Genomic DNA, 23630 nt, shown 5'->3' on the forward strand with positions numbered 1-23630 from the left:
GTTGTGAACCACAAAAATCACCTCCACAAAAGGGAAGAGACAGAACGAACTGGGATTCTTCTCCTTCACCTGCTACCCTCAATTCCTAAATATCAAGAAGCGAACATTTGTTTTAATGAAATATCTCACATTCCTTGTTTCAGGTTGGGGAACTTGAGCACGTTACTAAGTCTGAGTCCTACAAAGAAAAGCTTTGCAGCAGTCTCCCTCTTCACAGTGAGACGTCGCCAGGCTGCACATCAGCTGTCATTTCAACCCTTGAAAAAAGCCTATCCTGCCCAGAGATAATTAGGTCTGTTAGATCAAAAGCACCTCTGAACTCTGCCCAGAAACCAACAGACAATTAACACAGATCAGTTTAACATTCTCATAGGAGACAATACATAAGAAGTGTGCTGCTGAGTTCAATAGTTGCTTCACTTTCGAGATGGGCTTAAAGCACAGCTTGGACATAGCAGAGTAATTCAGCCCTGACAGATCTCCAGAGATTTCGGCTTCCTGGGACAAGAATTAACTGGGATAATCAGTTAGGGGACAGTTTAAACTGTTATGCTAAACATCAAACCATTTGTCGTCCTTAGTTTAATATTTGCCAGTGGCTTTGTTTGCACAGCAGTTTCAGTCCATCTCTTGGTGTAACATTACACGTCAGATTTATAGCATGAAAGGGATTAACTTACCTGTGTTAACTACTGCATCAAAGAATCCTGGAAAATCCTGACTTATTTTGATGTACGTGTCCACTCTGGAGACTGCCTCTTCAATCTCTGGCCTGCTGAATAATCCTTTCCTCCGCAGATGTCCCTCATATTTTTCTTTGTTCATTGGTACTAACAGGATATATCTGGGTTTAAAGTAGGTATTTTTCAAGCTACGCACACCCTTTAAAATGAAGCAGAGAAACGCAATATTTCGTTCCTGAAACTGACTGCCTATTGAACTTGTAGCTGAGTTTAGGACAACTCTGTATTTATCAGAAATTACCATGAAAGCAGTACTGGAAACCTGTATCCAATCTACAGGTCTCAAGATCTAGCATCCAACCTTACAAAATAGTCAAGTTTAAGGTGAAGTGCCCTAAAGCTACATGTGGAAAGTGTTATAAGAACACTATAACTTGATTCTAACACTTTTGAAAGAATCTTTTTAGTTAAATTCCACAGTGATTTAAAGCATCACACTTCTCATACTCACCAGTTAATCGTTTTCCCTTCTTTTCCATCCTCTCTATTACATCAGGCCTTAGCTATTCTAAATGTGCGTATCGCTGACTCGCACTATCGTACTGACACATGGCACAACTTCTCTGCATCACCACCTTGGCCCTTAGCTTTCCCCTGTGAACAAACTGACAATTGTCTCCTCAGCTGCTATATTTTTCTAGGTAAAAGTGTGCAACGTCATCAAGACACAGGCATATTTATTTTGCTGAAGCAGCTTGCAACGTTACCCACTCCCCAGCAGAGATACGACGTGCACGTCCTTCATCTGTTACACCGTAGTCAGCCGTCTTAACTTGAACCATTTTAATCATCGATAAATGATCTTGAACAGGACTTTTAGTAGAGCAGACTAGGAAAAATTTACATGTGCCTTGCATCAACTCTGCTGTAAGGACAACGGCTCTGGTCGGCACTAATTGACAGCTGAAGACTGCAAGCACCTATAATCATTTCAGCTGCATCTGAAAAAGGAGACCTGTCTGCATGTAGGACTTAAAGACAAGGTCTTTCTAGATGATGCAGGTAATGGTACCAAACCTGAATTGTCGATAGCTCTCCTTTGCACCAACTCATACTTTGAAGAATCTTTTCTCTATATCTACATATAAAACAGACTATTGTAACCACGTAGCCTTGCAATACAGTATTGCCATTGCCGTAAGATTTGCACTGAGTTTTCGAGACCTGAGGACTGCGGCTTGTCCTGCTCCCTCTGAACGTTTCTTGACTTGGCTGTAACTTTGTTTTACTTGGTTCAGCCCTGACAGCAATTTCTCTTGTTGACCAGGTGTCTATATCTAATTGTTTTACCTTTGTTTATCTTTGTGCAATACAACCATAGTTTTATATGGGTAGCAGTAACAAACAGCTGTTCCAGGTAGAATGAGGCGTTTACAACTCAACAGGATAACGCAGTATAGATAAATACAGGCCTGGCACAATAGCAAAGACCTTGAGAAGTGGAAACACAGGACACAATGTAGACGAATACAGGCACGGGATGATAAGAGACAGGGCACAGTCTTAACACTAGACACCTCACAACTATAAACATCTCAATAATGGTCAGTTAAAAAAACTGAAGGGCTGGAGCTAGGGGTTAACAAGAAGAAATAGTATCTAACATATGTAAAAAGCACTATATATAATGTATCAAGAATAGCGTGGCCAGCAGGAGCCGGGCAGGGATGGGGCCCCTGTGCTCGGCCCTGGGGAGGCCCCACCTCGAATGCTGGGCTCAGGTTTGGGCCCCTCGGGACAAGAAGGGCCTGGAGGGGCTGGAGCGTGTCCAGAGAAGGGCAGCGGGGCTGGGGCAGGGTCTGGAGCACAAGTGTGCTGGGGGGCGGCTGAGGGGGCTGGGGGGGTTTAGCCTGGAGAAGAGGGGGCTGAGGGGAGCCCTTCTCGCTCTCTGCAGCTGCCTGAGAGGGGCTGGAGTGAGGGGGGGGCTGGTCTCTGCTCCCAAGTCACCAGTGATGGGACGAGAGGAAACGGCCTCAAGCTGCGTCAGGGGAGGTTTAGATCGGAGATTAGGAAATATTTCTTCACCAAAAGGGTTGTCAAGCCCTGGCACAGGCTGCCCAGAGAGGTGGGGGAGCCACCATCCCCCAGAGATGTAGATGTGGCACTTCAGGGCATGGTTTAGAGGTGGGCTTGGCAGCGCTGGGTTTATGGTTGGCCTCAATGTAATAATTAGACCTAGACTAATAATGATTCTTAAATTAGAAAGGTAAAATTTCCATCATACTAACAATAAATTCTTGGCTTTACTTTTATATATGCGATCAATAGCCTGGGATGTGTGCAGAGGAGAAAGAAGGAAGAAATATAGAAAGCTTCTGGTGTGCCCAATAAATTTTTTTGTACAGAGACAATAGGATGAGTGACTGTCTAATATGAAATAAAGAGAGTATAAGGAAAGTGACCTTAAAATAAAGAATGGGAAAATACAGGAGTTGAGAGTTTGAAACCAAAGCGATATTTGGAAAATAATAAAAAAAAAAAGGAGTAAAATTTGAGTTTCCTGAATTTGCTTATGAGGTCAAGCGAGATCGAAGGACTACCTGAGCTGAAGATGTCCATTCATTTAACATAGCTAAAGCACCTCCATTTTTTCAGTTTAACAGCATGGGTTTATAAAAAAGATGTGACTAGATTACATCCTACTTCCTTTGACTCCCCAGCCTGGATGACTGGATAACCAGCAACAAGCACAACAGAGAGCGGTCTTTGGCAGGAGACAAGGTGTGCTGATATTTCTGGAAGCACAGTGAGACGCATTACCCACTCCGCCACTAGACCCTTGGTTGGAACGTGCAGCTCCTTCAATTGCTCTGCAGGTATTGGTGGCTACACAAGGAAAGGGAAAGCACAGCAAATGTGCTTGCTCCGACATGTAACTGTGTGTCAGAATCGCAGCAGCTTCACCAACTGGAAGTGAAGACTCAGCAAGATTTAACTTTAAATTTGTGTCAGTCTCCTTTATCAGTGAAAGATATACTCAAGATTAAAGGGAATGAACAGCTCTAAATTTCTAGTCCCAGCCCACAAACCATAATTAAAATTTCTTTTAATAGTGCTAAATCACTTTTGTTATGAGCCTCGCAGAAGATAATGGACTTCGATAACTTCCATCCAGATACATAACTCACCATTATTGTTTCTCATGGGCTAGCAGAGTCCACAGTGATACAAGACTATGCATAATTACTACATGATCTTGAAACTTCAGTGACAAAGGAGTTTCTTAGCTGTCTGTCCATGACAGCATCTTTGCCAATAGCCGGTAAAAGTTATGGTCACTGTCTATGTCTCTGGGTTAACCTCCTTATGAATAAACATGACGTTCCATTAAGTCCTTTCTCCTAAATTCTTTGGTAACACACCTACTTTGTGAAGAATTGACAGCTTTAAAAGGCACCCCATTCCATCGTATTTAATCTTCTCCTATTTTTCTTCCTTTGTAAATTTAGGGTCTGTCTGGCAAGGCAACACACACACTCAATGCCTATTGCACTCAGAGGAGACTGAGGGCGATTCGCAGTCCTCACAAGACTGAGGAAAAAGGAAGTGGAACTACACAGAGATTAAGCTATTAATTTGCTGTTTAATATCAGTCAAGTAATAGGCACTTAAAAGCAGGATTGCAGCATTAAATTGTGAACCATTTGAGCAAGGAACTACTAATTTTTTAGCACTGACGTGCTGCTATTCTGTTATTTGTATGTTTATATGCAAGCTAGTAAACGTTTATGGATTTATTTGGGCCAGAGGACTAAAACTTCTTATGAGCACTAAGGTTCTTAACTGAAAACTAGTTTTTCGATCATCAGTTTCACAAACAAAATAATCACCCTAAAATTAATTAGATTTACTATCAATTTTCGCTCAAATCTCCCTAGTCATTCCCCTAACTCTGGATACACAACTTAGGATCCTATGTTACCACTGCAGTCTCCCACAATTCTTTTTTATACCTATTATTTTTTTCCCAAATATCATGGAGTGTAATAGTGCCTGTGAACTTGTAGTAATCCCCCAGAGGTATAGCTGAGCCCTACAAACACAGTGAAACCCAGCAGCTCTCAGTATTCTGGGCACTCGGTAGAGTCTCTCATTTTGGAAGCTCGTAAAGATGGAGCTTATTTTGTAGAAAGAATTTGGAAGAAAATGTAGCATGCCCTTCCTTTTTATCACCCTAACCCCCAGCTAGTAAATCTTGATCTAAGATAATGAGAAGTACATAATTAGAAAATTAGCTAAAAAGTTATTCTTTTGGGATTCCAATAGGTAGGTTTTGACACTTGGTTTGCGACCTAGTTTCGTAACGCAGCAAGACTTCTGAGATTCTGCCATCTGTGCACGTGCACCTAACAAACCTCCGAAAGGGTAAAGTAATCCCTCAAAGAGATTGCATCTTTTAATAGTTCTGGCCAAAATATTGCCTCAGGCCTGCATGCATCCTCCATTGCTTCACCAACAAAGGAGAAGCATGGCATTCTTTTAGGGGTGATCAGTAGGTGTGCAGATCTAGCCTAGTCCCTCTATAAACTACAGATGGGTGGAAAGCACATGGTTGAAAAGCTGAGGATAGCGTAATGGAAAGTACTGGTGATGTGGTGGGGATATGAGGCTGCTGAAGACAGAAAAAAATAGGCCAGGGAATTTTAAGAAGCCAGCAGAAGGCATCTGTCTAAATGTGGGTGCCTATAAAGGGAGAGGTGTGGCGTATATATAGACAATGGAGAGCTACTTGACACAGGTAGTGGAGTTAAAAATGCGGTTCATCTGCACAACTACATCTCCAGTGACGGTAATGCAGCCCACACAACTAGTTCAAATGCAGGAGCAGCAGCAGCTGTAGGCTGGTCAGAAGGCCATAGGATGTCTCTTGTGTCACTAAGTGGCTAGCAAACCTTAGTCAAACTGCATTAATTCCTCCTCAGGACAGTTCTCACAGACCAACTTATTCAAAAACAGTTAGGCAATAAGTAATTCTTACCTCTATTTCTAAGTGAACACAGGTTGCAAGACCCTCTCTGGCAATTGATTCTACAGTGTCTCTTCCAAGTCCGTAGTAAAAGCCACTGTATTTAAAGGTTGCTATAAACTTCCCCTGAAATTCAAAAGAGCGAGTATAATGACAAAGGAAAGATTTTAAGGGAAAACTATTTTCTTAAAGGAGCATAACCTCGCTGGACTTCCTTGCTTTCTCCCCCTACAAAGTTTCTCCCTGCCTAAATCATCAGTGATAATGAGGCCAATGGGGGCACAAAATTTGCAGGGAAAAGCACATCACCAGTCCTGCAGGGTACGGGCTTCTGCATTGTTCATGGATAATAAAACACCAGTGTCTTGAAAACAAGCTGCTGACAGGTTACAGCTTTCATTGGTAATTCATTCACACTGTAAAGAAAGCAAGATCTAAAGCAAGGGGCATCCTTCTTTTGACGTTACATCAAACCATATGGCCGCGCCATATAAAATAGGAGACAGCAAAGAAAAGAGAGGACAGAAACAAATCTGCAAGGAGAATGTGTAATTGGCCAAGAAATTTCAAAGTTAAAAGCTGACAACTGAAAATTTGGTTCCCAGTAGTATGTCTAGAGAGATGTAAGCAGATTATATTATTTTAAAATTAAACTACTTGATTAATGAGAGTTATCATTAAGGACCAGATCAGTTGCTTAAGACTGTGTTGGCTCCCCTGTTTGTGTACGAACAAATAATGAGCTCTGTTGTGGCTTTTTAAGCCAAAGTATTATTGCAGGCAGCAAAAGACATCAGAAGCAGTAGCTGGAGGCACACTGCCTTCAGAGAGAAACACAATGCCTTTAGGGTGAATTTGCTCAACTTTAAAAGTCTGTATTCCCTCAGGGTTGCTGGAAGATTTTGGAAAGAAAAAAAGATGGCAGCTATTTCAGTTTTTCTTTCCTACACACACAGTAGATATTTGTATATTTAAGTTTAATATTATAAGTATATTATAAGTTTTTATTATACTACTGTTTAAAGATTCCTACTGACCATTATGCCCGTTTAATGGTTTCCATGTATGCAAACAGAATACAAGACAGCACAAATACACAACACATTTCTGGTTTCTGTGTATGAATGTAAGCCACATAACTCTAAGTGAATAAGCATGCACACACAGAGACACAAACTTAATACAAGAAAATCAGACCTAGACAGAGACGTTGAGTTCACTCTGGTGTAGGGAATAGGCCTAATAGGATACTAGTCAGGTACTTACTGTGTTCACCATTTTGTCAAATGCTTCTTGAGAAACGAAATAGTAGTCAAGTCTGTTTTCTTCACCAAAGTAAGCTGCTCTGGTAGTGTGACAGGGACTGGGAGATATATGGTATAATAAAGAAATAACCTGTTTTCAATCATAGAAGCAGCTATGGAATAGGAGGGGGGGAAAGGGAGAATACTACAAATCATTTTATTTTTAAGAAGAGAAGAAATATGAGAAATATAAAGAGGTGCAAATCACACTGTTAATGCCGCATATTGAAAGATTAACCCATAAATAAAAAAAAAAGTTTAAATGTAACATTACATTTTGGCTATAAATCCCCCCCCAACCCAGGGTAGCCTGAACTGAAGCTGTCACAGCACCCTGTAACACAGAAATGATGAAACCATTTATTTCCAGTTATGTCAGCTTGGGGATGATATAAAGTAGAATCCTAAATATGGAAAAGGAGACTAGGAGTTAGGCTGAACTGTGAGGTTAAGAAAGAGGTATAAAGACCAATCTTTAAACAGACCCCCTAATAGTAAAGGGAGAAACAATCCTGAAACTAGGGAGATAAGTGGGATACAAGGCAGGAAAAGTAATTGCCTGCCACCACGTAAGGACAATAGGATGGACCTCAGATACATGAGCTTACTACCAGAATGAAACACTAAAATAAACCCAAACAAACCCAAAAAACCCAGTTAAGTCAACGCAAGTAGCAATTTTAGATTAAAGGATGCAGCAGGTCATGTTCTATCTTAGGAAAGTATATTTTGCTACTTGCTTCTGCTTTGGTTTTGTTTTTATTTTCTACATCGTAGGATAACAGGAACAAAAGTGTGATGTGGAGGTTTGGCATTGATTCACACCGATGACATTTTAACTCTTTGACTTCTGCTAGGTTGTCCTGAAAAACATGACAAAAAAATATACCACCTACTAGAATACCTCCTACCAGGACACTTCTGTTCATTTATTCAAGGTAGCTGAGGTATAAACCATTGAGAAGTTTGGTCTGTAATGCAGAGCTTGACAGATCTCAACTATCACGGCATTAGAGGGTGCCGCTTTTTTTTTTTTTATCAGCAAGCTGTGGCAAATGGGAACGGTGCGCGACACATGGACTGCGTAAAATTTCACTTCAAAGGCCTGATTCTCTTTAAGATATTATGAACGCATCCAGCTTTAAAGGTCATTCCTGAGCACTAGCCAGATGGTTTGAGGGTCTAATTTCACTTTGTTTTTTGAAGCACTTTTAAACATTACAACCCTTTTTAATTGCAAGGCCATGTTTACATTCAAACTGCCAGTGTATCTTGCATGAAATACATTTTTAATGAGTGGAATGTTTGAAATTTAAAGTGTAAGCCATAAAATTGCTTAAATCTCCACTGAATAATTAAAATACAACTTTGCTTTATGGCTGCAATTTTCTGCTCTGCTGAGATTCTGTCTCTCTTTTTTTTTTTCCCCTCATGCATAGAACTTACAGAAAATAAAATACACAGTGTAAAAACAATGCTCTTAAAAAAACCACATAGCGCTGGGAAAATTTCCATTGGTATTCAATTAGTTTATAATTTCCAATCTAGTCTTTCAAAACATAGTAGTTGCTTTAAAGAAAGGCAAAAGATCGTTTTTCCAGTCACATAAGCTTCACAGATCCTTTCTTAAAATGTCCTATCAACTTGCCAGTTTAATGATCTAATCTAGCAAGTGGCTATAATCTGAGTACAGAGCAGACTTCACCGTGGAGTGAAGAAGCCTTAGGGAAGGCGGCTACTACTAGACATCACATCGACAAGCAGAGCATGGTCCTGTGATGCTGAGAACTCTGAGGAATCATTCTCACATGCAGGTTGCCGTCGTCCCTTTCTTGCAGCTCACCACTTCAGTGCCTAAGAGTGCACAAATATAGACCCAGGCCCTACTGCGGCAAAAGCTGTGCATGGGAAACTGTGGCCAAGTCTGGGTAAAAATGAATGGATACGTTCATGTAATGAAAACATTGAGAAAATAGAGGAGATAACATAACAGGAATACAGACCAGTGCTGAACAGTGTGTGCTGTGGGACCTGTGAAATATAGAATGTCTTGGGTTGGAAGGGACTTTTAGAGGTCATCTAGTCCAACCCCCCTGCAGTGAGCAGGGACATCTTCAACTAGATCAGGTTGCTCAGAGCCCCGTCCTGACCTTGGATGTTTCCAGGGATGGGGCATCTCCCACCTCTCTGGGCAACCTGGGCCAGGGTCTCACCACCCTCAGTGTAAAAAATTCTTCCTTATCTCTAGTCTGAATCTCCCCTCCTTTAGTTTAAAGCCATCACCCCTTGTCCTGTCACAGCAGATCTTGCTAAAGATGTCACCCCCATCCTTCCCACAGCCCCCCTTTAAGCACTGGGTGTCCGCAATAATGTCCCCCCGCAGCCTTCTCTTCCCCAGGCTGAACAACCCCAGCTCTCCCAGCCCGGCCTCGCAGCAGAGGGGCTCCAGCCCTCGGAGCATTTCTGTGAAAGTTAGGTACTGTGAAGAATGGACTGGGTGGACAAAAGGAACAGCTTGCACCACCTAATCTCAGGCAACAGATAGTGGTGATCTAACTGAGCCAGACTTCTTATCTACTGCGCACTGCAAATAGGTAGATACCTCAGGGAAGTGATTCACAAAGGCTGAATGTCCCTTGTTAAGAGATAGTTTCTCTCCACTTAATGCACAGGGAGCCCAAGGCGGTAAGGATCATAACTCAGGTCTTTCAGATAGGGAGAATTAGTCCTCCCAGCAGGTGGTGAAGTCTGAAAGGTGCCATTTGCTTTGATAACACTACTCACAGAATAATAAACTGGTCCAGCGATTGCACTTGCTTCCTTTCCTAGCTTCTGGATGCAGCCTGCACATGCATGCTAATGTGTTTATATGCAGGTACATTACAAAACTTAAGAGAAATGCATACTTATCTAAACAGATGTTTAGGTTGAGGGGCGTTAGTGAGCATAGATAGAACAGATCAATAAAAGGAGCACTAAATTACACATTTTTGTTTGTTTGTTTGCTGTTCACCTTTGAAAAGAACATGATGATTTAAATAGCTTTTCTTTTAAGGAAGTATTTGATGACTTCAGGCAATCAAGCCCTGGGAAGAGACAAAATGCATAGCAATGAACATTTATTGGTTGTTAACTTCTTTAAAAAAGAAAAACAAACCAGAAGCAATTCTAGCCTTGATCACTCGATATTCTTGCAAACTTATGGAGCAAACTTACCCGTATCTGAAGAAATTGTTGAACTGTCTGCAGATCTTATGAGTAAGCTCTCTCTTACCACAGGCTAGAGGGCCAACGAATACCAGCATGGGGTAGGGAGCATCAAGACTAGGCAAAGTGCTACAAGAAAGGAAAACAAGGAGCCATTACATTATCTACAAATGACATCTTCAGCAACCTTTGTCTAAAGCTTCTGCAGAGACTTTATCATCACTTCAACTAACCTCATCTATCACACTATTCACATTGTTCACAGCGTAGACAAAAAACCAGAAGCGTGTGCTCGGTTTGATATGCTCTAAACATAAAAATAGCACAAAATACTGCATTAAAGACCCCTGGGTCTCTTTTGCAAAAGGAATAATGTTACGTCTACTATAATCTTTTCCAATTTATAGCCTTTTTCTAAAGCTCCCTCTGCAGTTACAGTGTTGCTGGGGTTTGTTTAAGAGCTTCCCAAGTCTATCTCAGAGATGGTAATATTTTAATGATCAGGATAAGCAGCTTAGCATGAACTTGGACTCAATCCTACAAACCTTTACACAGTCCTGCGTGTAATCTTGCTGACTTCTGTGGCCTTGTCAGATGAAGGTGGAAATTTGTAAAGAACTCTTCAATTCAGTACAATGGAAAACACTAAGATCCTTAGACTCCATCGAACACAAATAACACTACAATAATAGAACCCAAAGTACTGCAGAAACACAAAGCCCTCCATTTTCTCCTTGCTGAGTAGATGGGTAGATCCTTAGATTTCCTCTTCGAGCTGTAAATACTAGAATGAATAGCATTTCTGCACTTTCGAGTGTCCAGCAATTTATTTAGACAGCTAAAAACGGAATGACACTTTGGACCCTCATTTTTAAATCTCAGCCAGATCTTAAGATTATGCCACTTGATAATATGTCAGAAATAGTTGAAATAATTTCAAACCCACTTATTTTTAACTAATAAATACCTTTAATGAAACTTAATTTTAAAGTGGAAGAAAACCACTGATGTGTGTTAAGCTTCCATTTAATGTGATTTAAAACAGGTGAACACAAATTCCTGAAAACAGAGTATATTTTGCTTTTTTCTTACAAGTAAATAACTCTGAAAGAAGTAATGGTAACCATCCAACACAAGCATGGAGGGAAGAGATTTCAAAGTAATGGCTTTACTCTTATTTTAGGTTCAGCAAACCAGCTCTATTTTCTACCAGATTATATGCATATAATGGGACTTTATGCTTCAGAAACACTAAGATAATAATGCAATTCAGTCTCCTAATTCTCCTGTGGAGTACTGTTCTCACAGAAGAAATAACAGATACACCTAATAAATTAAGAGACTGGCTCGAGTCCGTACATACGAGCTGTTACTAAACCGTGAAATGGACCCAGACCCTGGCTCAGTGTTCCATCCACTAGGCTATTTTAAGGCAAGACAGTAGCAGAAACCTTGGGAGATTTAAGGATTTTTACTTACTGTGCCGGTTGGTGACACTTACAAAACATTAGACAACATTAGCACAACAAGCTTATTAGCCCAATACATTAAAAATACTGGAGAAAGTAAAAAATAAATTTTAAAAACCCTATCTGAATCTGTTAGGTTGTGACAGTCTGTTCAGTTCAGGAACTGTCTTCCTCCTCTCTTGACTGTTTGAGCTGTTCAGACTGTCTTTCTCTTTTCTGACATTTGTGGTAAGGAAAAGACCAGTTTAAGACAACATGATCCCAGGAGCTATTTGTGACAGCGGTGGATGCTACAAGTGCATTATTATAAATGAGCCGTTTCAAAGATGGGATTTCCATGAAACACCTCAGTGACTCGAGATTCAGAATTTATCAAAATGGAGCAGAAAGGCTCGTATTCTTGCTCGAGGCCATGCCCTTTGTGAATAACGATGTCAAGGCAGGTCTGTGAAGGCAGAACCCTTACCTTCAACATAGTTTTAATATATTCCTCCTGCATGCACAGAACCTGTTACATGCTTGCAAATTGCGGAAGTCCTCTCTAATCTTTTCTTTTACAAGGAAGTGTTATATCTGGTAATGATAAAATATATCGTTACCTGACATGATTATACTTGGAATTCAAATTCCCTTAAATAAATTCCCATTGCTCAAATTCCTCATATCTTCAAAATCCTTGGATTTATTATTTCATCAGAAGAACATGAGAACATTTCCGTGCTTCCACCTTTCATTACATCACCACTTACAGGTTCTCAAAAGGTAAACTGAAAGTTTTGGGTTTTCTACAACTTGTAAGCATAGCTTGCAAAGACCCCTTGGCTCATTTAAGGTGCATCTTTCAACTTTCTTTGTCTTTGGCAAGTACAGTAATACACTCTGTGCGAGATTAATAGATTTCAAGGCCAGAAGGGATGCCTGTGATCAGCGACTCAGACTCCCCTCATCACACTGGCAACAGGATTTCCCTGAGTCAGTTCTTGTTTCAAGCCTGAAACCTGAGGTTCCGTTAGAGCATATTTTAATTAAAAACGTTCCAGTTGTGGAGAATTCTTGGTACCCTTGGTAAATTTTTCCAATGGTTAATTACCTTCATTGTTAAAAATAACCATGCTCTAGTTCTTCTCTGAACGAATTTATCCTCAATAGCCAGATACCAAGTCTCACCATGTACTTGCCCAATAGACTTGAGAGCCCTCTGTTATTAAATTTCTGCTCCCCATGTAGCAGTTATAACTGTGATCAAGCTACCTTTTTAAATGTCACATGCGTTTATAGCAGGGGAAAACTACATGTGATATTGTTCAGTGTGTGTTGCCATGTAATTAAAGACAGAATCGCAAGGCACACAGAGAGAGGGAATGGCATAAGAAACTTAATGCTACTGTTTTCTGACTGCAGAGTGTGAAACAGTGTATATTTTTGCTTTGTTTTCAGGGTTTTTTTAAGAGACATATTACTAAAACAGAATTAATTATAATCTCATCTGGAAATATAGATGCAGATGAACTATACCAGTCTGGTTCCAATAAGCATTTTATAGTGTAGAAGACCAACCCATCATCATTAGGAAGATTTCATTAATGACTGTGTTGTGTGCTTTCCAGCTGAGCACGGGCAAACATTCAAAGCATCATTAACAACATTGGTCAGTACCATAAATGCTGGTCTGCATGTTTATATGTTTGTGTATACAATACCTCTGACAGAAGACAGAATTGTTTCTTTCCAGCAATGAAGATACACTTACACAATCCAATAAACACATATTTCAACAGAGCCCATGCCTGCATTGGAAAAGATCCATGCCTTTAGGTAAAAGTATTGTAGGTTTTTTGTTTTTAAGAAATCTCCAAGTTGCAAAACAGTAAATAAATCTTTGGAGGTTGGGGTTTGGGTTTTTTTTTTTGTAATAAGAATTCTCAGAGCTATCATCACCACTGGGCTGGTTCCCATCTTTCATCGGCAATCCCAGAAAAGACTCGCAATAAAGATATTCTAAAAATATAAATTTCTGAGTTACTAAATCATGGATCTTAAATCAGGTTACTCACTATGAATTAAGATGTCCAAAAATGGTGCTAAAACAGGGTTTGGGGCACAAAACCTGATCTCAGGCCCACTGTAGCCAATATAACCTGTGTATTTCATAGTATCTTCCATCAGAATATGTCAAAGCATTTTCCAAGCATTCATCAAGCAAATAGCATAACACATCTGCAGAGCAAAGTAGGGCTATTTCCATTTTCTGGATGAGAAATGAGACTGAGAGAAGTCTCCTGGCATGGCAATGGCGATGTTGGAAAAAGAATATTGATTTGCTTCTCCCTTCTGTGCTTTAAGCGGCAGTCACCGTCGTCTCCTCCCAAAGGCAGAAGTAGCTGGACTTCCCTAAGTATAAACTTGAAAATTTCACCTTACAAATATAAAACGTGCCCCAAAGCCACAAAATAAAGCCATTCTGCTCACAATGGGATGCCAATAGCGTGACGAGAAGGAGTGAGCAGAATAGGAAGAAGATACGTTTCACAGCTCTTTTCTCCCTCTAGAGATTTTTAAATTGCCTTTGGGTATTGATAGAAATTTTGCATCTTTCATTTATGGCGCAAACGGCCATCTGTTTCAACAGATTGTTTAAAAGAAATGGAGCTGTGGACAATCTGTCTCAGACTTTAGAGGTGAATGAGTAACTTCATTCCACAATCAATTTCAACCAAATAAGATTTGCCTAATTTCCAGACCGCTACCAGAATACTGTGGAATGTCTTTTCTTCATTAGATTAATTTAGAGGTGGGAGAGGGACAGGAAAAATGCCCCTCTCTAACTACGACAACACATTCTGCTTTACTTGAGTGCCACCCTCAGGAGCTGATGTGAAGTGGAGGTACGCTTACCTGTCAAAGATTCTCTGGGGCTGCAACATGCTGTACATAACATGAGTCATATGATCTTTAGCAGCAACAACTTCTGGAGGAGGATCATATTTATTCACCGCAGCAACCTGTTTCCACAGTTTAGGGGCAAAAGAAAGAAGAGCGGTGATGTAACTATTTCCAGCTGCGATATGCTTTGCCGCTCACTGTGAATAATGATGGCTTCATGTTTGTGAGGGTCAGTCTTTGTATTTGGGTTGTCTGTGAGCGCTCCACTACATAAATCTTTTCAGGGGATTTAAGCACAATTTGATGGATGGATGGAAGGCAGCCAGACGTAGCTCGCTATCTTTAATATATTCAACCTTTTACTGGAAAGAAAACAGGATGCTACATAAGATGCAAAGTAATTTTGCTTAGGTTTTAATTATCCATTAATTTGCATCCTCTCAGCGCTGGTGGAAGATGCCGAACTAAAATCCTTAGGGATCGAAGCCATTCATTGATTCGTCAGAAGAGGAACAGAATGGGCATTAACAAAGTAAGCAAACTGCAATTTTCTCCTGACAATGCATTTCTGTCTTTCCTGTGAGGAAGAGCACTCAAACTCCAAGGATTCCCTCCACCCATTCTGTTGAAAGCTCTATTGAGGGTACTGGCCGCTAATGAGTAGTATATTTTTTTGGTATTATTAATGCTGCCCACTCAGAAACAAGTTAAGAACCTCTGAGTCATTTCATGTAAACCATCAAATATCAGCTAGCCGACACTGCAGCAAAACAGTGCCCTAAGCTCCGATGACAGCCATGCCTATATTGGCAAGCAGTGTGGTGCAACGGGAGTGGATCTTTAAAGCAAGACATTCAGTACTCAGGACCCAACGCCTGCACTATTTTGGGGGCACCGGTGGAACGGACCTCATTTCTCTCTACGTCTAGATTGGGCTTCTGGTGTGAATTAGTGGCTAGGAGCACATCAGGTGCATGTCACCTGGTTAAGGTTAGTCCAAAAGAAGTCTAGTTCATACGTTGCAAGACTATTCTGTAATGAGAATCGAGCATGGCAAGTTGGGCAACTGGGAGTTTCACTTCAAAATTATTCTTTAATCAAAGATCAAAATCACTTCTGATCTAAACTGCAGCATGTCTGTATATCCATTTTGTCTGTTAGTGAGACAGAAGAGCTGCTGCCTCCAAATTCAGTTTGACAAGAGAGTTTCTGAGGCTACAGTAGATACCCTAAAATAACCCGAGGAGAGGATTTTCTGAAACAACTTTCATCAACCGAAAGTTAAGTGCTAGTCTAAACCAGTCATCCAGGCTTACTTTTATTGTCCATGGAGAAGGAAAAATTTCTTAAATATATTCAAAATTTTATTGGAAGGAAAACAGATTCCCACATAAGACAAAGTGAGATCAACCTCTCGGGTACGTGGGGTAAATTACACTGTGGCATCATCCCTTCTCTGTGTTCACGACAGAGAGAGCCTGGCATTAACCAAGAACCCTAATATTTATGTGGCTAAAGCTAGGAGTGATGAATTTCTTCTAAGGATTATTTTTAAAGGATAACTCCCTGAAATCCAACCCCAATTGGCAGCTGTTAATCCTAACAGTTCTAGCATGGCTTGGCCCCAAACACTACGTGTAGCAACCAAACTACAATAAAAGCAGCACGAGAGGGAAAGGCTTCTATTCCAGTAGAAAGTTACTGTAAGCAGTCTGAGCAGGTTTTTCTGGGGAGAAGGTTTTACAGTGAAAGCTGTACGGAGTAGAACGGGAAACAAGCTTCATTATAACTTTCAGAGTTCACTTTGCTGTACACGACACTAAAAAAACCTCAACGACGGCACTTTAGAGGTAGCGCAATAGTTACCGCTTCCGAGTATTAAATGAATGCAGTTGCCTGTTTAGATTCACTGGCTGAGTTAAAAGGGCTGCTACGTAAATTTCTTCACTGTACAAAGGTTTTCGGTAAGCTTTGCATTTTCACAAACCACAACTGGTCCAGAAACTCTGCAGATATCTATCTGGATTTAAAGGCAAAAGTCTCTGAATTTATAGCCTGTCTTGGGGGCTGAAACATGGGACCATTGTCACACCCAAATGACTACAAAGCTACATTTGTATGCACAGTTTTTCATACTCTCTGTTTAGAAAAATTTCAGAATGGTGTTTACATACCTTTTCTTCCACTGAAATCTTCTTGAGATCCAGTTCTGTTAGTTGGAGCAACATGAAAATCACAGAGAGCCAATAATCTGTTTGCTCCTGAAGGACAAAGTTTCCACTTTGACATAAAGTACTTAACTTCATCAATCTAATATTCAATTTCAGTCAGCTGAAATTAAGTTGGCTTTAATACATCGCAACATAAAAAGCTTTTTACCCTGAAGGATGTCAATACAATGTACAAATTGACTCCCCCATCACAAGCTTAGCTTCTGCAACAAAAGCTAATAGTTGTTCAAAAGTCTGCGATACACTGTTCAAAAGGTCAAGATGGGATTTTAAAAATCACCACCATACCCACTAGCACACCAAGAATGGCTGCTGGAGAAGCAAAAGCATTATCTGTACTGGGATTGTGTAATAAACTACGGTTAATACTTGTAACCTTAGCAGTAATGCAGGAACTCTAAAAGAGAATTTGCATTATAAATTCATCGTCATATAGGCTTTTAAGTCTGAGACAACAAAAAAGAATAATTAAAAATCAAATTAAAAAGCTGACACTGATAAGGTCATGAAGCTTCTTAGTTTTAAAACCAGTAAGGTCCTGTTAAAACAACTGAAAATCAGACAGCTGCCTTAAGATGACTGTTGCATGTATAAGTTATGAAAACAGTAATTGAAAGGAATAGGATCAGACTTTGCTTAGGGGAAGGACATCTAAACAGAAAAAGGTTTTCAGATTACGGAGGACCAGGAGCAGCCTGTTTTGGGTATTTTTTCAGGCTAATTTCATGGTGTGCCACGACAGAGCATTCTCATGAAAGCCAATACAAAGCTGGCAGTTACAGAAAGAAGTTAAACCCTTAACGTTTTTCTTCTCTCTGACATTGAAAATGACTGTAAAATTTAAACATAATTTAGAAGCCACAAAAGTCAGGACAGAAACAACTGTGACCACTCAGGAGAAATCACAAATGCAGAGTCAAAGTCAGAATTTCTGATATTTTGCAAATATAACTGTTGTTAATAAAATGGATGTTTAATTCATTAATTGAGGAATATTATGGGAGCCAAAAATGAGAAATGAGTAAATCCTAAAGAAGAAAAGAAGATCCATATTCAAGAGACACATGATTTTAAAAGAGGTACTATTAAGTTCTTTCGAGCTTTTTCCCAGAACAATCAAGTACAGACCTTCAAAGCAAACAAAAAAGAGGCCTTTTCCCAAACAAAAAACACGGCATATTGTGAGTACAAATGCATAAATGGATTCACAGATGGAATTAATAAAATTCATTGATTTACTATGTGGATATTAAATATCATGATTCATATGCAGCTTTTGTTCAGACAAAGATCCCAGAGAAAGGTGGGTAGCCATGCCAGGGAAACCATCACTCATCACTCCCTGTACTCGTTCCCTGAAATGACCTGACCCCTCCCAGAGACAGAAACTGAGGCTAAATAGATTGTAGCATGATGCAAAACAGAAGCTGTAGGTTCTTAAATTTGGCTTCCTTTTTAATTCTTTCTTACCTGGATAGGATTTTTTAAAAGATTTAGAACTCTGAGGAGAGGCAGATCTTCAATACATTCAAGTTCACGCAGCTCAGCAATCTAATTAGTGACAGAAACAGAGCATAAATCAGCAGCAACAGAATCCACAAGAACTACAGGGAAGAAAAGTATTTTAATCCCTGCTCTTAATATCTGGACATAAAAAAAATCATTACACTCTCAAAATTGGTATACATGTTAACTGCATTCAATAAGGCACTTCTAGTCACAAAAGGCAGACAACGTGGATGTTAGCTGGAGAAGCAGTATAATACAGACAGCAATTTCAAGCCACCTGCGTTCTTCCAGTTCTTTCAAATGTCAAGCCCTAACACATTTAGCTTTTATGCAGCTGATGTGCTTAAGTGAGGCAATTCTGCACTTATATTTGCGCTTCAGTTGACTAGCTAAAACAATTCCTTCTAAGAAGAGTTTCTTTTCACTGGAGCTCAAGTTCACCCTAACTTACAGCACCTCACTGAAAAGCACCAGCGTAGTTGTTCTTGGCTGTCTGTGGCCAGAGGACGATGCACTGCACTTAAGGTCTCATCCGTTGACAAAGGAAACCTGGGCTGGCTGCACTCAGGCACAGCAGATAAACGGTAGAAGTTAAGTGGGATTAATCAAAGTTTGTGTGCCCAAAGCAAAGTCACACTAGAGGCACTCGTGCTAGACCCTGAGTGAACAGTTGTAAGGCTCTCAATTAAAACAAAATGGGTCAAGTGAAATTCATGTCGCCTCATTTTAGCCATCTGTTAAGTTTGCCCAAGTCAGGCGCTTAACCTCACTTTATAATCAGTGGAGAGAGGCAGTTCCATCTGATCCATGGTAGGCTGGGATGAATTGCCTTGTAAGGATACCTGGTTTTCCTCCACTGCTGAAAGACTGAACCTAGAAGACTTCTGATTCTATCCCTAACTTAGCTTATGTCAAGTGTCTAAAAACATAAACCTCAACCATAGCCTTTCCAATATTCATTCTGAGATAAGAAGAAGCCCATGGCAGAACAGTTTTGACCAAGTTAAATGTCATTTGGGTGTATTTCCTAAATAAACCATAGAATGCCAACCATCAACATTTGAAAGCCACTGAACACGTATATGAGAGACGTGGTTTGCAGATAAACTGATCATGCCCATTTTTGAAAAAAAAAACAACAAACCAACAAGTCTTTAAGATCATTCTGGGTGGTAGTGAGCTGAAGTAACTCAGATCTTTCTGTGTTAATTCATTAAAATTCTCTTTAAATGATTCTTCAGAAGGAAATGTTAAAAAAAAAAAACCGGTGACTCATTAAATGTTTTCAATAACATCATTAAAAGAAGCAAATTGTGATGAGGTAAAATTAATGGCTTTTGCGTGCCATAAAGAACAGTGGAAACTATACGATGCAAGGGAAGCGGTGTTATTAATGCTAATAGCAACCATACTATTAGTTATTTTCCTGTCTTGTGCAATTGATGTACCTTTAAATGTCAACCTGTACACAGGTTTCTCAGTGTGAGAACAAGTATTCATAGTGTCTTGAATTAAATCCTGTAAATGAGTCTTGCAAGCAGGGGAAAATGACAGTAAATGTTCGATTCCTGGTTTATATTTTTATTTCTTACTTTCTTAGCTTTTTTTTGCACATGCAGATCTGTCTTTGATGTCAAAAGTATTAATGAATTGACAGCCGTTTCAGTTAAGGACTCCAGAAGCTCAATATCAAAAGTATTATGTATATACGGCTTGAGTTTCAAAATTCAAATACAAATGAGTCGGATGGTATCATTGTGCTTTCAGTGAAAATTCTGCTGCATAACAAAAGCCACTTTATAATGGGGTACATGCAGTTCTGCCTTCCAGGAGATTTCTAGCTGAGAGCTCAGAAGAATCTGGTCATAAGACTGGGCTGAGAGATATTAGCAAACCCTCCTGAGGCCCGGCAGTAGAAAAGCTGTGATGTAAGTAAAGGTCCTCAAGAATAATCAAGCTGAAAAAGCTGCATACTCATCCCTATCTTATCCACTCAAGGGAGCACTGTTAGTTCTTTATGTATGTGAGCACTAAATGCTACAGAAGTGATACTTACATAAAAAAAAACCATCTAGAGGTATTAAAAAAGGCCCGAGGAGCGCACTATCAACCAACACGTGAAACAGCATTGCCATGAAATACCAAAGGAAAAAATGTCATCTTTTCTAATATCCACTTCTTGCAGCATTGTAAGATTTTTTTGAATAAGCTTTAATTGGGGTTAAAGGGATTGAATTTTGAAAAAAAGCCCCAAAACTATGCATTCTTAGAAAAAGCTGAGATCAATATTAAATATGCTACCTGGTTATCCTCTAGGTTGATTATCTCTAGTAGATCATGTTCCTCCAAGCCTTCTAGACTAGTTATTTTATTGCTAGATAGGTCCAGCTTCTGTAGAGTTTTCAAGCTGCCCAGCACAGTTATCTTCTCAATCTGGTTAGAGCTCTAAGACAAAATGAAAGCAAACAAACTGTTGATAAAGTTCTACAGATGGAAAACAACATTCCTGAGGAAGAACAGAGTTCACTTTATTACTGAGAATTCTATTACAAACAGGCCTTACACACATTAGCCCCGTCTTCATCTTGAGATGACATACTACAGCTTTCCATACTGCTCAAGGAAAAAAGAATCAACTATCTTCTGATTAACTTGTTTCAACTCACCTTGAACAGCAGCGAGAGACAACAGTAATAAAAAGAGCTCTAGCATTCTTTTAAAGCTGATACTGGCTAAATGATATTCTTGTCACTATCCAACTCAAAATCTAGAAAATAGATTTGCACATAAAATTATAGAATATATATACATAAATACATAGAATTTCCCTCTGTAATTATGGTTATATTTACACTTATGATTACAGAATAAATAATGAAAATATTATGGTAGAACAATACAGTACTGTCTTCTTTGGACTACAGACAGTCTATACAAATATCTCTAGGATACACGTTTGCCTGAATGCATACTGAGTGAAGGCAGACTTTATTTACTGTCAGGGACTGCTTACATAGAAATGTTAAAAACCCCAAACAACCAAACCCACCTTACTGTAAGTTCGTCTAGACTCTAACACCAGAAATGACCCCAGCTTTTCAGAACTCATAACCAACTATCATTGTTTTACATTCCTTCCAGACAAGATACAGGACAGAAGACCTACATTTATCACTGGACTCCAGATGGCTCCGTTTCTCAGGGCCTCACAAATCATACACTCCTTTCTGCTATGAACTCCAAATAGGTATAACACACTAGGTTCTGTACTCATCTTTGTCCCAGTGGCCACACGTACCCAGATGGCCTCTCAACATGATTCTTTCTTTATAACCTTGCAAGTTATATTTTTCCATCAGCATCACCTTGTGCCAAAAGCTTAGAAGCCTCATATTCTATTAATAAATATTTAGGAACTTCTGAAATAAATAAGCCAGCTGACTCTAATGTTAATCCAGTTGTCTGTCCTTGACATTTTTCCTGACTTTTAAATGTTTAATTAGGTTATTAATAGCATGAAGGCTCCCTCTTCCCTTGCTGTTCTTCTTTAGACCTCTGCTTAATAGCTCAGAGCTCTAGCTGCAAACGCTATGCAAGAGTTGCACGTAAAATTCTGTGAACAAAAGGGATTTGTGTAGAGATCCTTCTTTGCAAAGCATAAAATTCCTGAGAGTCCAGTTCATTAGAGCTGCACTTCTTATTTTTTGCAAACATAAGCAGAATAAAGGCTTTTTGGTATAGCTAGGTGGTATTTACAGTTTTTGAAGCCTTTCTTCGAAACTTCAGACCTTACAACTTTTTTCTACAGAAAAAAGCTCAAGGGAAAATGGAAAAGAAAGCTGAATCAATGGGAAGAGAGGGGATGACTGCTCCCATGAAAAAAGAACTATATTTTATTCTAATTAGTAGAAGAAAATGCTGTGCTAGAATCTGTCTATTTACATAATTTCCATATGACTATCTACTTTGCTAATTAAAAAAGACAAGCAGTTGTATAAATAATCATATCAGCATGTAACAACCAAAACTGAAGAACATGCTCATATTAATAAGACTTAGCTGTTAACACAACCTCCAAGACTTTTTACAGAGCAGATAACCATTACTAACAGAATTATTCTTAGGCCCTTTAACAGATGAGGAAATCAGTGCACACAATGGTCGAGTGACTTACTGTGGTTCTCCCTGAAGAAAGCATTCAGAGAAAAGATCTTCCTGTCAGCTTAGACTGCCATACTCCTATGGTTCATTTCAGAACTTTTAGACACAGTTTTGCCAATCTGAGTTAATCTTATCCACTAAAAATTAGACAAAATTCAGTTTTATGGCCACTAAGGGCATAACTGGAAGCTACTGAAGGCATTACATATCTGGAATATATTAAAAATGCCTTAGTGAACACTATTTGAATATATTATTCAAAACATACTGCTGGCCACTTTTAAATTTGAATACCTTTCTTGAATATCGAATCAGTAATGAGTACAGGGGCCAATCAGGCCTTGGTGAGTACAGACCTTAGTTACTCTTTTCTATATCAATTACTACAGAACAGAAGAAAAATCTTTAAAATTTTAAAAGGATTGGAAACGAATATTTATTCTTGATAAGGGATTCATTCGCTTTACCTAAAATATGTATGTAGGTGCTTAAAACTCATGTAGCAAATATGAGCTTATTTCTATGAAAAGGTTTTTGGTAGTCATTTTAAAAATCACATTAAATACCTTTTAAATTATTATTACAAAGTAAAACCTATTAAGAAGTAGCCTGCTGTATTTTATACCAACTAAATTGCATTTTAAATAGTTTTTGCACGTATTTCTGTGCAACCTCTATATTGATGGCTCTTCCTATTAATTATCTTGAAAAGATTGAGAAGAAAGCATTGGTATTATTGACATTTTACAAACATGGAGCTGAGCAACACTGAGAAATGCCTTCCCAAGACCTGTAAAAGAGCAAGATGAGTGCAAACAAGCATAGGCATTGACAGACAGAGGTCTGTATTTGGGCTAGTTATCCTTGGCTATCTTCATAACCAACAGAGAGAAACAGGCGCTTCCAAGGGCTTGTGTTAATGTTGATGTCAGCAGCTGGGTCAGAATAAGGAAGTATTTTAAATGGCCATTTCCCTCAGCTGAATTGTGAAGCAGCAGAGAACATCTAGCTCACGTGCAGCTGTCTACACTGCAGAAACCTGAAGCCAGATAAAATAAATCTCACTAAAGCATCTAGAAATAGAATCTAGAAATGTTGTATTTAAACAAATATACCCTGGATATCTTGATGGAATGCTGGCAAAATAAAGCTTCCAA

The 23630-nt window shown here is 39.3% G+C and overlaps 1 protein-coding gene across 1 annotated transcript in view; it reads right to left on the bottom strand.

Annotated features, from left to right (window-relative positions):
* LRGUK (leucine rich repeats and guanylate kinase domain containing) overlaps positions 1-23630 on the bottom strand; it is a 52563-nt gene that overhangs the window by 20688 nt on the left and 8245 nt on the right. Inside the window, exons 7-14 of the mRNA XM_064442302.1 lie at positions 20614-20757; positions 18274-18354; positions 16747-16833; positions 14585-14691; positions 10230-10349; positions 6976-7072; positions 5722-5835; positions 681-882 (exon numbers count right to left, since the gene is read on the bottom strand). Coding sequence (XP_064298372.1) covers positions 681-882; positions 5722-5835; positions 6976-7072; positions 10230-10349; positions 14585-14691; positions 16747-16833; positions 18274-18354; positions 20614-20757 — 952 coding nt within the window. The remainder of the gene's footprint in view (positions 1-680; positions 883-5721; positions 5836-6975; positions 7073-10229; positions 10350-14584; positions 14692-16746; positions 16834-18273; positions 18355-20613; positions 20758-23630) is intronic.

This window comes from Phalacrocorax carbo, chromosome 1 (genome assembly GCF_963921805.1).
Source record: "Phalacrocorax carbo chromosome 1, bPhaCar2.1, whole genome shotgun sequence".
NCBI classification, from domain to species: domain Eukaryota; kingdom Metazoa; phylum Chordata; class Aves; order Suliformes; family Phalacrocoracidae; genus Phalacrocorax; species Phalacrocorax carbo.